This window comes from Anastrepha ludens, chromosome 5, assembly GCF_028408465.1.
Source record: "Anastrepha ludens isolate Willacy chromosome 5, idAnaLude1.1, whole genome shotgun sequence".
Lineage (NCBI taxonomy): Eukaryota > Metazoa > Arthropoda > Insecta > Diptera > Tephritidae > Anastrepha > Anastrepha ludens.
The window spans coordinates 41,790-56,274 of NC_071501.1; the positions used below are offsets into that span (position 1 = coordinate 41,790).

Sequence of the window (14,485 nt, forward strand, 5' to 3'; positions counted from 1 at the left end):
AAGCAAGCACTACAATAAATTACTGTTGCCCATTTTCGTGGACGCGAAATTGGAAAACTAAGTAAAATAAACCAAAAATATCAAATACAACTCAAAAACTACAAAAAATTAATGTCTCACATTTTCGTGCGACGTGGCCCCACAACATGCTTTATGATCTCCCAGGCCATGTCGCACGAAAATGTGCGACACAAAAAAAACATTATAACTGCAAAATTAGCGACCAAAATAAAGTCGCGAGTAGTCAAAACTTATTTTTAGGCACTAAGAAACAAAAAGAACATAAATAAGTTGTTGGCCTCAGGTGACACTGCTACTGAACGATCAAAATTCTAAAAAGGCTTTGGCAGCCAACGTGTTAAAACATATGATGTGTTGTTAGATATGCATCGAATAAATTTTAAATAAATATTACATTTGCATTAAAAGAAAGAGATAATTTTTCTTATTTTCAAGATCTGTTCTTGTTTGATGTAATAATTAAATTATTCGCATAACAAATTTCTTTAATTTATATACCTATATTTAATGTACATATTCTGTAAAACATCTCTTAGTCTTAATATTTATATCGTAAGTAAATTTTAACATTGTGATGTTTCCCATGTTGTGATGTTAGTTGTAATAGATAAACTGTTTTATTCATTTAGGGTACAAATTTCATTTTCCATTTACATCTTGCTCAAAGTGAATTTAAAAAGGTGGTCTTACTAGTATGGCTGACATTTTAGAATCCGTGATTATTATTATAATTTTGGCATATTTGGCTTGCATCAAAATATTTACATATTTGCGAGTGTAACTTGTGACAATTTTGAAAGTTAAATAATTAATTTTGAAAATAGAAAAATGAGAAAATCTGTGTTACGATCGAATAAGGGGCCATTTTTCAAAGTTCCAAGAGTGAAACCAAAACGGCAAATGTGGGCAAGAGCTTGCCGGAGGGTCACGACGTGATTTATGGTGTTTACCCTACTAATACTTTTACATTAAAACTCATCATTAAAAATCAATCATTAATAAGGATATACATAAAAAACAGTATTACAAATTTCCTTTCGGCATTCGAATTTATCTTTGTTTCGGTGAGATTGCACTATTTAGCGATACAAATAATTAACAGCATATTTAAATAATAAACTTTTACACTTTATAACCAATTTATACAATCTTATTTTTATAGCGTTTCAATCAAATGCTCACAAATGAAATGTCTAAAATGTTTGCAGCGAGTATCATTCCATTTACCCACTTCACGAAAACCCATTTCAACGCAAAACTCATCACCGCGCCAATTATCTGGCATGCCAGCCAACCAATTGGTATAACTGAACTCTTCACCAATACTATGCCAAATGAATTTTCTACGGGTTTGGTCGAATTTTCCAGAAGTCCAATAGATGAAGTCGTTACCGATACTTGGTTTGTCAACGTAGCCTAAAAGAAATAACTTGAGGTTTATGTTTTGAAAACATAAATTACAAACTTACCAATTTCTGTGAAGAACTGGCTTATTTTTTCATTACGTGCGGCTGTATTCGGACTGAAGAGTGTCATATTCATGTTTGCGCAATATTGAACAGCCCCCGGCCATGCTAACTGTAACATTAAAAAGTACGTAAATTGTATAATTTAATACATATATTTTTAAATACATTAACTCGTGTACACAAAAATCAAAGACATCAGCCGGGAAGCAACTATCTCCATCATCCTAAAATAAGCCGAAAAACTTAATACCGCAGTAGGTAATTCTAAATTCAATGATTTTAGACAATTTATCCAAAAATTTAAAGCATTCCCCCAATACAAAGAATGATTGGCTGGATCAAAAACCGCTGGATCAAAAACCGAAACTTGCACATCGTTTGCAGACACAAACGTGAAAGGTGTTACTATATGTACCGGATTTTTCCGAGATACTTTTCAATCTCTAATCTTTAAATCTAACAAATACTTAATTTTTACCGATAGTAAATCCTCAATCGGAGCTATCTTAAACTCCACAAACGACCACATGACCGTGAAATTCACAAACCCCATGACCGTGAAAATTCGCAATATAATTTCAATGCACACATATATGTAGTGCAATCAAAATTATGTGGATTCTGGGTACTTAAATGGAATGTGTATCAGCTATGTATGTATCCTTACTAAAATGTTAACCGTTCCGGAATGGTAAATATTTATCCTCCATCTTCATCGTGCCACCAAATACAAATCTGGAATGTGTATCAGCTATGTATGTATCCTTACTAAAATGTTAACCGTTCCGGAATGGTAAATATTTATCCTCCATCTTCATCGTGCCACCAAATACAAATCTTTACTCGACTGAGAATTGGTCACTCACTCATGATATTTGCTCACTTGCTCAGGAATCACCGAAATCTTCCTGCCCTTTTTCTGGCTTCAAAGAACTTACTATGTTTCACCTTATGAATACTTGCCCTGCACTACAAAATATCAGAAAATTGTTTTTCTCAAGTATCAACCCATCGGAACTCCTACAACAGACAACAGTAGGTAATATAATTAGGATATCTGATTATGTTTTTAGATGTAAGATAATACTATACGTCACGCTGCCCCTTTTATACCAATAGCCGAAGATTATATGTAATAGCCAGTGCTTTGGTTTCTTTAAGTGAAATTATTAATTGTGATTATTATTGTTATATGCATACAATATATATATGCATACAACTTAAAAATAATACGAGTACCTTCACTTTATCCACGATTAAAAGCCGACTCAAGCCCAAAACAACCGAAGTGTCTGAAACAAGTAACAAGTATGTAAATTTTTTACTAGCCTCACAAATAGAACATTAATTGTAGTTTTCAATTAAATCTACCTTGATCTTGTGCTGCAATGTGTGCAAGTAACAAAAATAATGGCAGAAGAGTTTTTAACATTTCTCCCCAAAATTTAAAGAGTTAATTAAGAGATCAAGAAACTTCGAGCGGCTGAATTGTAGTAACTAAGTTGTTATGAGTATGAATTGAAACTGTGAGGCCAACAAAGAAAAATTCAATTGTTATAATTTACATGTGATCTGAACATATGGGCATATGTACACTCTTAAGTATACTTATATACTGATAAGCTTATAAAGTATAAAAAGTAAAAGTTTTTATACACTGATAATAAAATAAGTTTGTAGTATATGATTTGAAATACATTCATTCATTTTGGGTAACAATGCCAGAAGAGGTTTTAACTAGCATAACTTAAGATTAAATGGTTGTTGCATTTCAATAAAATAAAGCTCAACGGTTTTTTATAAATTTACTTTAATATTGGCATTCAATGTATGATTTGTACGAGTTGTTAGGAAATTATTTTAGCAAACTTCTAATGTGTGTATATTGAAAATGCAGAGGTGTTTAACTACTTAAATGAGCTCGGCTGGCTGCGATACATCTATTATTTCATGAGTATTAGTTATTGAGTATTTATTTATTCTGAAGCAAATATAGCTGCCAATCTGGCAGACTCACATACCAATTTGTCAAGCCAACTATCTAGGAAACCAGTCGGGTTCGGCACCATCAAGTCAAGTCGCTGAAATAACAGATAGGGGTGATGGTTTCCTCATTAAACCTTTTTTGTGCCAACCTCTTGATCTCCACCAGCTCCCATAACTAGCTGTGCATATGGCGTCGCTCATCATCGTCGTCTGAATAGCGGCCGATTCGATTCTCGTAATAGTCTCTACAAGAACTGCCGAAATACGACGGCAATCCAATAGAATGGCCACTCTTTTATGCAATCTCATTAGACTCCGGTAGGGAAGGTTTTTAGTTTCTTCTTGTGTACCTCAAATTATTTCTACTCTACAATGAGGTTAGAGTGCTACAGCAACAAATCTGCGAGCTGCAAATACCATCGGGAAGCCAGCTGGAAATCTTCGTAGACTTCGTGCAAAATACATATATGGAAGCATCAGGGCTATAATCGGTGCAAAGACTTATGACGAAGCTGCCTGGATTACTACTGTCTTTACCTTTCAGATTTTCTGTGATTGGCTCTTTCATTTAAGACAAGAACCTATCTGTGTCGTCGTGTCCTGTATGGGCTTTGTCTATTGCACCTCTTTTAAGAAAATATACCAAAACCACAAATGTACGATAATGATACACCGCCATAAATTGTGCCACTGTCGTTTGGAAAACCTAACGCTCCACCATCATTCTTTGTTACATAACGAACGCTCGGCAGCCAATAATACTCATACTTACTCATACAACATAATCGAGGCGGTTAATATAATATTAACAATATGACAGTTTGCACTTAGGCGCTAACACTGTGTCAACATTTTCCTTTATAGAAATTTATTCATAACCGATTATCCAAACAAGGCAACGACAAATTTTCCTTAAAAGCAGTAAGCTCTGTTAAGACGTGGGTGGAAGTCAAAGGTCTTGGGTCGAAATTTTCCAGGGGTAGCCCCTTAGAAATATGGAACGATAATGATGAAACGATAAATTTTAAAGGCAAGGAAAGAAAATTACAAATTCCTTTAACCAAAATCGACAAGGATAAGTTGACTAAAGAATTTACGTCACCAGCAACTAAACCACGTTGCTTACTATCGCGGTCTCCTGACATGAGTGGAGCCTACGGTCTCATACGAACAATGAACTCTTTCGAGTAGCCTAAATGGAAGTAGAAATTATAGTCAACTTGCGCCCACTTACCATTAAATTCTTCTTCTTCTTAATTGGCGCGATAACCGCTTACGCGATTTTGGCCGAGCTTAACAAAGCGCGCCAGTCGTTTCTTTCTCGTGCTAATCGGCGCCAATTGGACACACCAAGTGAAGCCAAGTCCCACCTGATCTTTCCAATGCAGAGGAGGCCTTCCTCTTTCTCTGCTACCACCAGCTGGTACCGCGTCGAATACTTTCAAAGCTCGAGCGTTTGTATCCATTCGGACGACATGACCCAGCCACGAAGCCGCTGGATCTTTATTCGCTGCGCTATGTCTATGTCGTCGTAAAGCACATACAGCTCATCGTTCCATCGTCTGCGATATTCGCCGTTGCCACCGTGCAAAGGTCCAAAAATCTTACGCAGAATCTTTCTCTCGAACACTCCCAATGAAATTGGCGACATTGCCTATACAGCCAACCAGAACAATTCAACAAACTGTTGTTCAAAGGGAAAAGTAATTGGGTTGCAACACTTAAAACGTGTATGAGCGCCTTCCAGCTAAACTTGCTGTTCCAGACTTAAATAAAGTACACCTGGATGGACAGGATATATCAAATGGAAATGTAACAACAGTCTGTCAGCGTCCTCGCCGAGTGCTTTGCTTCGCGACAAATAAAGCTCAACTTGAATCGTTTGCAAATCGGCTTTCGAACAAATGGGAGAATTTATTCAACTGTTGCTAAAGGGTAAAAATTCGTGAACGGCAGCCATAAAATTCATATCCTAGGGAAAAATTACTTATATCAAAAAGATAAAACTTCAAAAATTAATATTGACTTGTTTTATTTAATCCGGGTTCAAACACTTAGCTTATCTCTAACACGATTTTTGGCAAAGTAAGACTTAAACACTTTCTAGTTCATGCATAGTTCTGTGTTTCATTGTAATAGTTAAATCATTATTCAATTAAAGTTGCAGACTAAGAACCCTTCTTGATAAAATTTTAATTATATTACAAAATTTAGAGTTCATAGATATAATCTACCAACGTGAAATACGTTTTTTTTTTCTTCGAAAATCCACATACTGATATATGTATATGTAAAACGCATTATAATATATTATATATTAATACATGTACAGTGTTTCTCACTTATAGGCACCCCGGTTACATGTAGCCACAAAACGGTCGATGGCCTTGAGATCGATAATATTGAGCAGCACTATTTCAACCACGGTACACTAAACTAAAACTATTAAGTAATGAGTTCATATACGAGTATAAGGCCTCTTCTATGCACTATTTCCCCGCTCACTATCTCTTTGTTCGATTAGTTTAACGCAAAATTTGCATTTGAAAGCAACACAAAGTTATCGAGTAAGATTCGCCGCTAGCGAGTATGATTATAGCCCATTAGACTGGTATAACGCACTGCCTTACAAACACAAACACATGTAATTTGAAGCAGGTCTATTTCCGCGTTGCCAATATATGTTCATTTATACCAGTTGCTTCATCTATTCGCCATTTGCTAACGCTTGGAGAAAAGAAAAGGCCTATAGCGTATATAAATATGAACTCGTAGAACTTAATGAATACACCTAAATTCAGTTATTAAGTAAGAGTTATTGATCTATCTGATTGGAATTTGGTGCACAGACGTATGGTTATTTTAAATAAATAAAATCTGAATTTGTTCTTGATGTAAATGGAAATTAGTTAAATTAAAAGAAGTAGCCGTTCGTTTCGTTCAATAACGTTTATAAACGAGGATTTGAATATGCTTACATGCTTCGAATTTCGTGCTTATATCCGGGAAATACTCTATATATTTAAATAGGTGTTAGGTCAAACTTCTAGTCCACTTTGCGTTGTACGTCTTGATGTTCTCCTTCAAATGGACAAAACTCGGAAATTTCCCATTCCCCGTTACCTGGCGTCTACCCGATTCAACTAAAATTAAAATCAATTAAAAAACTATTACTTAACAAAAGCTATTGCACTAGATCTATGGGTTTCACTGTAAAAATGTATAATTAATCCAGTCTTTAACCGAAACCAGTTTCTATGAGAGAACTTAAAACAGCAATAATGACAATTATTGGTATTTGGGTTGCTCTTCTCATTCGCAAATTTGGTAAAGTTTAACATACATAAACCGTCTTTATTTGGTTTAGTAAAACAGTACCAACATTTTGCTTATGCTGTGAACAACTTTCGTTCTTATATATGTAGCTGTTGAAGTGAATAATGTTAAAACAATTAGTGAAAATATTTACCTTAATATGTGTCAGCAGCATTGGGAGTTTGGTTGCAAAAGGAGATGAATCATGTAGAGAAATGGCTCCAATAAAATTACTAATCATTAACATCATTGAGCACAATTTAATTGAACAGAAGACGTACACAGAATTTAAGAAACATTATTATGGCCGAACCTCAATGTTTTAAAACTGCTTATTGTTAACTTACTATATTTGAAAATAAATTTTAGAAAATAATTATTCTTAACAAACAAAAGAGGCAATTTCGATCAATTAAATTTCGCTAATTTTGAATTGTGTTTTTTAAATTTACATTTTTCATCAAATGCCCAAATGATATTAAATGAACCTATACATACTTTTAAGCTAACAATAGAAAAATCGAGACGCTCACGGTCGAGATCGGTGGTAATATATATCTAATATGGAACGATGAAAAGGTAAGTAAACAAGCAATTAAGGAAATGAAAACTTATACATACATATGTACATATATCTCTTGCTTTAATTTTTTAATATCTCGATACTTACACGACATAAATTTACAGCGGCTTCTCAGGAAAACCAAGAAGACACAAATACATTATTTTACATATGTATAAAAGTAGTTTCAGTTCCATTTCGCAATTATACTCATACAAAAAAAAAACCAAAAGTTCTTTTCAAATTTAAGTTTTCGTGGGTACCAGTCTTGATTCGGTTATTTTAGGACGAAGAGGGGCAACTTTCGCTGCGTACTACGTGTTCCGTTTTTATAAATTTCAGGCGAAACATTAGCGTGCATGAATTTTAAAATTTTATCATAAATTAGAAAACCTTAAAAGTTAAAGATACAGATATACGTTTATATAAAGTTTATGTTAGATATTTAAGGCGGATCTACCGTTCTTGTCCGGACAACCTTTCATTCAGTCTCATGAATTTTCTGTTCAAAAGAGTTAATTCAGTTCGGCACATTTTATTTTCTTCTAAAGCCATCCAGCATTGAAACTGAGGCGGCGTAAAACTGTAGGTTTCGCCATTTGTGTAAACATTAAGACGCTTCCCACAAATAAGAAGAGGAGCCCGACAAACATCCAAAAAGGGTGGTCAACGTCAATTATATATACATAGTATATATGACTAAAAATTACTTTGGGGACATTTATCTCTATGGAAAGCAATGAAGTCATATACTAAATTCCCTAATTTTAAATATACGTATGTAATTATTTTTTATTTAAACTAGATATAAGCTAGCCAGTTTTGTAGATTACGCTTGCATTTAGTATTGAACCGCAGACATTAACAACATCAAAAGGGCTTTAAGATTTAACAGCAAATGTTATAAAAAATAATTTGTAGAAACTTCGTTACAGAAATTCAAAATCCATTATGTTTATATAAACAATTGAGAATTTAACGAGAACTTTTGCGCGTGAAGACCGTTCTGAGTTGGAAGGATCCATTATAAAGATTAGTCGATTATATATGTATATACAATAGCTTTTTAAGACTTTATGCGGAAATGCACCCAGCGCTTGAAAAATAGTCATCGTTATCTCGTCATTAAAGATTTGAATAGCTAAAAAAAAATTTAAAAAATTAAAATGAATTTGCATACTCTAGAATGCTGGGTAAGAAAAAGATATCATTGCATATAATAAAATTGCATCCTAAATATGTGTACATGCCTCCAAAAAAGCAACATATGAAACATTCAGCGAATAAACACAGTATTGTAAAATTAATGCAGCAGAAGGGCGGGTAATACACAGAAAAAACTGCCTTATTACGAGCCTCGTACTTCACCTTTATTATTTCGCCTTGACTTATATGTACTTATACATATAGGTACACAAGTATTTTGAACAAAAAATATTAATTCATTTCAACATATGTATATTTATGTACATGTACATGTACTAAAGTGAAATAAAAGAATTATTGGTTCAAAATTAAAACATTCTCCAGTGGCCCATATTTCACTCAATAAATCACTTTTCAACAGTTCCCTTGAAAGCATTATGTCTCGAATAGTTTGTATCTTCAATTTATTTCCATTTAATCTTAATATTTGGAAGATCCGACTTTTGTTCGGCATTTATCCATTTGCAGCTGTTAATTTTTTTCAGATTCAATAGTAAGTGTGATTCATTTCTGCCAATCATTGGTTAAAAAATTTGCATTGCTGCCAAAAATGTTGCCCAAGTGTGAAACATAAAAATTGTCAACAAATTTGAACAATGGATTTTTAGAAATTTCACCCATTATAGAAATACAATAACCAAGATGCGAAGAAAAATAGGTAACTAACTTTGGTTAAAAATAACTAGAACGGCAACACTGTTCAGCACCTTTTCGTTACGCTCAAACAAACTGAGAGCGGAGAAATTGCGTATAAAATTACCAACAAAAGCTGCCCGGGCACGAAAAGTGAATCCGCTTTTAAAGTATTTAAATTTTAAAGTCTTATCGCCAACCAATAAACATAAAAAGCAATTAAAAATATTTTCTAGTTAATCTAATTATTTAAAAATATAATATTTACTATTTGTAAACGCTTTTGCTACATTATTTCATATTTCTTCCCCAGCTATCTTGGTGGGCTGCGCGGGATTTTTGCACAGAACGGCAAATGAAATTAGTTAGTTTGCAGACTGAGGAAAAATCCAAGCAATTGAATGATTTCCTCCAAGCACACAGTACGTATGAAACTTAATTTAAAATATTTATTGGACTAAGCACCTAAGTTCCTAACATTTGTTTTACAAGATTTAGTTGACTCGCCTGAATTGGGTAATGATTTCATCTACTGGACCTCTGGCACCGATCAAAAGCATGATGGAAAATTTGTTTGGAACGGTGCTGAAAATGAAGAGTTTACGTTCACCAATTGGCTACCTGGTATGCCAGACAATTGGCGTGGTGACGAGCACTGCGTAGAAATAGGCTTCAAAGAATTAGGCAAATGGAATGACAATCGCTGTCGTTACCACCGACACTTCATCTGCGAAGTTTCACATCTTGTAAATGCGGGAATAGTAAAGGACATTTAAATTGTTACAAAATATGGAGCGCTTAAATGAATAAATTGGCAATACTTATATAAAGACCAGATAAGTTATTTTCGATCTAGTTAACACTGCAATGCTGCACTTTTGTATGCACCTTTTACAGACATATATATACCTATCTTTAGTATTAATAAAAATATGTGCTTCATTATATTTATTACTCTTTCTTTGCAGTAGTAAAGCAGATTTATTTTGTGTATTGAATGCATATATGCATGTACATATATTTATGTACAGAATCTGGTTTTAGCAGCTTGACGTGCACATTAGTCATCCAAAGTTGATTTGAGGATACTTATGTAACTCAAAAAATTTTAAATATCATTACGTTTTAAATACGATTGATCGGCCTGGCAACGTTTTGCAAAGCGATGGCAACTATTAGATTGACAGCAATCTGAGTTAACTGCGCAAGGATCGCCATGACGACCACAAACTCCTGAAGTCTTTTCCTATAAAAGAAAAACAATAAAACAATTTTTATATTTTATTTAGTAATGACTTACTTCAGCATTAACGGAACTTATAATGCTCAAACAAAACAAGAACACTAAGATAAAGTATTTGTAATCTACGAAATGCATTTTTAATTATTGTTCTAGTTCTACTTTTCTCCAGAGCGTATGTTATTATGAGGCTGTATTAAGTCGACTAAACGTTAATACCAGCAGGGACCGGTTTTTATAAACGAAATAATTCACTGAGAAAACTTGTTGTTCGGGGAAAAAATTACGTTGCGACAAACAACAATAGCCATTTTTTATTGCATTTGTTATCGCACACATTTTTGTTTTGTTATACGAACCTTTTGTGTTATTTATTTTTTCCTTTATTATATTAATATATTTCAGTAAGCAAGGAAGTGCTTTATTATACCCTTATAAGAATCGATGATAATTATAGGCTTTTCTTGTGATGGCCCTTATAATGTCTAAAATGAAGGGATTTGGACCTACCAAATATGGCGCAAACTAAGTCAAAGAAGAGTCTACGAATATATTATATGAAATTGCAAAGCTGTGGGTAATTTGCAGTGACGTCAACAGGTCCTAGCAGCGCTGTCAGAATTGGGAAGGACCTCTCCGAGCCGTTTGATACCAAACGAGGTTTCAGACAGGGTGACTCGCTGTCGTGTGACTTCTTTAACCTGATGTTGGAGAGCATCGTACGAGCCGCAGAACTTAATCGCTCAGGCACAATAATTTATAAGAGCGTACAATTGATATCATCGGCCTTAACAACCGCGCTGCTAGTTCTGCCTTCTCCAAACTGGATAAAGAGGCAAAGCGAATGGGTCTGGTGGTGAACGAGGACACAACGAAGTACCTCCTGTCTTCAAACAAACAGTCGGCGCACTCGCGTATCGGCACCCACGTCACTGTAGACAGTTATAATTTCGAGGTTGTTAAAGACTTCGTTTATTTAGGAACCAGCATTAACACCGATAACAATGTCAGCCTTGAAATCCAACTTAGAATCTCTCTTGCCAACAAGTGCTACTTTGGATTAAGTAGGCAACTGAGCAGTAAAGTCCTCTTTCGACGAACAAAACTAACACTCTACAAGACTCTCATCATGCCCGTCCTAACATATGGCGCAGAAGCTTGGACGATGACAACATCCGATGAAGCGACGCTTGGAGTGTTCGAGAGAAAGATTCTGCATAAGATTTTTCGACCTTTGCACGTTGGCAACGGCGAATATCGCAGACGATGGAACGATGAGCTGTATGAGCTTTACGACGACATAGACATAGCGCAGCGAATAAAGATCCAGCGGCTTCGTGGCTGGGTCATGTCGTCCGAATGGATACAAACGCTCCGGCTTTGAAAGTATTCGATGCGGTACCAGCTGGTGGTAGCAGAGGAAGAGGAAGGCCTCCTCTGCGTTGAAAAGATCAGGTGGGACTTGGCTTCACTTGGTGTGTCCAATTGGCGCCGATTAGCACGAGAAAGAAACGACTGGCGCGCTTTGTTAAGCTCGGCCAAAATCGCGTAAGCGGTTATCGCGCCAATTAAGAAGAAGAGAAGTCAACAGGTCCTCCACCCACAAATTTTATTTATTTATTTATTTATTTGTTTATATAAATAGTACATAGTAAGACTAAGGCCTTTTAATATTCTTCAACAATATTATAAGCAACTGGAATATTTTTAACATACAAGTTTGTTAATCTAAATAATACTCCAGTTCATTTACAAATCAATCCAATATATTATATTTTACTTAACTATCATAATAAGAAGAAAAGAAGCAGTAGCAAAAGAAAAGAAGGATTTAGAAAAGAAAAAACAAAAGTAGTAATTAGAGAATGGAGAGAGAAATTTAATGCAATCAAACACTTTTAACCGTTTGAGTGCTAAGCGATTTTCTTTAATACATACGAAAATTGCGAAGCAAAATTTGGTCTAAGAAAACTGAAATATGATGGCTTTACAAATATAAGCATAGAGAACACAAACAATTACATATTTCAATAATTTTATTTTTATTTTGTAGACTAAACTATTAGTTATGATTATAAGAAAAACTTATTTACATTTTTTTAATATCATCTTTTTTTTTTTTTCAACAAGTTCCGGCATTATTATTCAAATTTTGGCACATTTGTGGTTCCCCACACATGTACCATGCACACCTTTTTTGCAAATGTTGCATATTAGCCGGGAACGCTTTGGATTTTTAGATCCTTTTACACTACATACTACACATTTGCGCAATTTATTTTCAAAATATCGATATTGAACGAAAAATAAAAATTGTTTTTAACGGTCTCAACTAATTTATACTTTTATATGACATAAATTTTTTATAAATATCGCAAAATAATATTCAACACGTTCCTAGCCGAACGCCAAATGCACAGTGATGCAATCGTCGCTATAGCAACGCGCCGCAAATTTAGAGTAATTAGTTATCGTCGCTATATCGACGAATCGCACTCAAACGGTTAAAGAAATTATTATTTTTTTTAATTTTTGATATGTTTTTCTATAATCTCCCTATATGCTCCCCCGATACATTTAGATCAGTCTCGCTCTTTGCCTAGCCCAGCTTTTTAAAGCTCTTACAGAGACTAGATCACACACACAGGGCAAAAGCTTTCAATGCTCTACTATCTATGTAAGACTGTTTGCTGACGTTTGCTTATCAGTTGTTTTACGACTATTGAATTTATGTATGCGTTGTTTTTGTGGATTAAGCGATGTTCAATATTGAGAGGAAAGAAAAATGTTTATTTTCCATAAACTACTTTGGTAATGTAGAGTCTTTGTTCTGTAAATTCATAGTAAAACGCAATAGGGAATATTATGTTCAAAGGCATTATCTTACTATTCATGGCAGTTACGAAGATGTAGTGGGAAGAGAGCGAGAACACCTTATTTGTAGATTAAAAAATCTTTTTATGAGCAATAAATAATATCTTTTGCTGTATAGACTATTCTCCACGAGAGCCAGCTTTGTTGCTGCTTCAGTGTTTGCAAAACAATGCTGACTATTTCATGACTAAATTTTTTTAAGAGTTGCGTCAATTGGTTTTGCAATGTTTTGGCGCTAGACCTAGAAAGTTTTCCGAAAATTTTGGTTCAATTCTGGTCCACCATTACAGGACGTACTGAAAAGATCGCAACTATATAGAAGGTTTTTCAATAAGGACGGGTAGATGTTGAAATGGAATAAAATGGCATTTGCTGTGTGGCACGTAGCGCCGTCCTGCTGGAACCACATGTCGTCTAGGCCCATATGGTTCAATATGGGCCATAAGAAATTGAAAGGGCCACCACGTTTACCGAGAAATGGGCGCAATGCGCGCAACGTTTGCGTTAATGAACACTCATTTTGATAATAAAGTTGTATCATTTGAACGTGCTGTTCAATCGTGTAACTTGCCATGATGATTTGGCATAAACAACTGAATAATAAACAAAAGATTTGACAGATCTCACCAAAATAAAATGGCTGCCACAGTTTGCGTTAATGAACACTCATTTTGATAATAAAGTTGTATCATTTGAACGTGCTGTTCAATCGTGTAACTTGCCATGATGATTTGGCATAAACAACTGAATAATAAACAAAAGATTTGACAGATGTCACCAAAACAAAATGGCTGCCACAGGGCGCCAAAATCGACCCGCGCCAATTGAAAAACCCTTTATATTCAATGATTATATGGAGGGCGGCCGCCGCGGCCGAATGATTGGTGCATAACTACCATTGTGAAATGCGTAGGTTCGAATCCGCGTGCATGAAACACCAAATCATAAAAAGGGGTTTTTCTAATAGCGGTCGGCCCTCGGCAGGCAATGGCAAACCTCCAAGTGTATTTTTACCTTGGAAAAGCTCCTAATAAGAAACAATTTGCCGTTCGTAGTCGGCTTAAAACTGTAGGTCCCTCCATTTGTGGAACAACATCAAAACGCACACCACAAATAGCAGGAGGAGTTCGGCGGAACAACTAACAGAAGTGTACGCGCCAATTAGTTATTTCTATACAT

At 34.9% G+C, this 14,485-nt stretch overlaps 3 protein-coding genes across 3 annotated transcripts; 1 reads left to right on the plus strand and 2 right to left on the minus strand.

Annotated features, from left to right (window-relative positions):
• Nucleotides 1-473: 473 nt before the first annotated feature.
• LOC128863311 (ladderlectin-like) lies at nucleotides 474-3,039 on the minus strand. The gene is made up of 4 exons (XM_054102422.1): nucleotides 2,862-3,039; nucleotides 2,730-2,782; nucleotides 1,491-1,599; nucleotides 474-1,437 (listed from the first exon to the last, which is right to left on the minus strand). The coding sequence occupies exons 1-4, from the start codon at nucleotides 2,920-2,922 to the stop codon at nucleotides 1,178-1,180; spliced, it is 483 nt and encodes a 160-aa protein (XP_053958397.1). The 5' UTR covers nucleotides 2,923-3,039; the 3' UTR covers nucleotides 474-1,177.
• Nucleotides 3,040-8,519: 5,480 nt separating this feature from the next.
• On the plus strand, nucleotides 8,520-10,125 carry LOC128863330 (perlucin-like). The gene is made up of 4 exons (XM_054102449.1): nucleotides 8,520-8,546; nucleotides 9,246-9,362; nucleotides 9,506-9,614; nucleotides 9,685-10,125. The coding sequence occupies exons 1-4, from the start codon at nucleotides 8,520-8,522 to the stop codon at nucleotides 9,966-9,968; spliced, it is 537 nt and encodes a 178-aa protein (XP_053958424.1). The 3' UTR covers nucleotides 9,969-10,125.
• Nucleotides 10,126-10,134: 9 nt separating this feature from the next.
• Nucleotides 10,135-10,650, minus strand: LOC128863312 (omega-conotoxin-like protein 1). Its single transcript, XM_054102423.1, has 2 exons — nucleotides 10,493-10,650; nucleotides 10,135-10,438 (listed from the first exon to the last, which is right to left on the minus strand). Exons 1-2 carry the CDS (start codon nucleotides 10,568-10,570, stop codon nucleotides 10,301-10,303), a joined length of 216 nt encoding a protein of 71 aa, XP_053958398.1. The 5' UTR covers nucleotides 10,571-10,650; the 3' UTR covers nucleotides 10,135-10,300.
• Nucleotides 10,651-14,485: the final 3,835 nt, after the last annotated feature.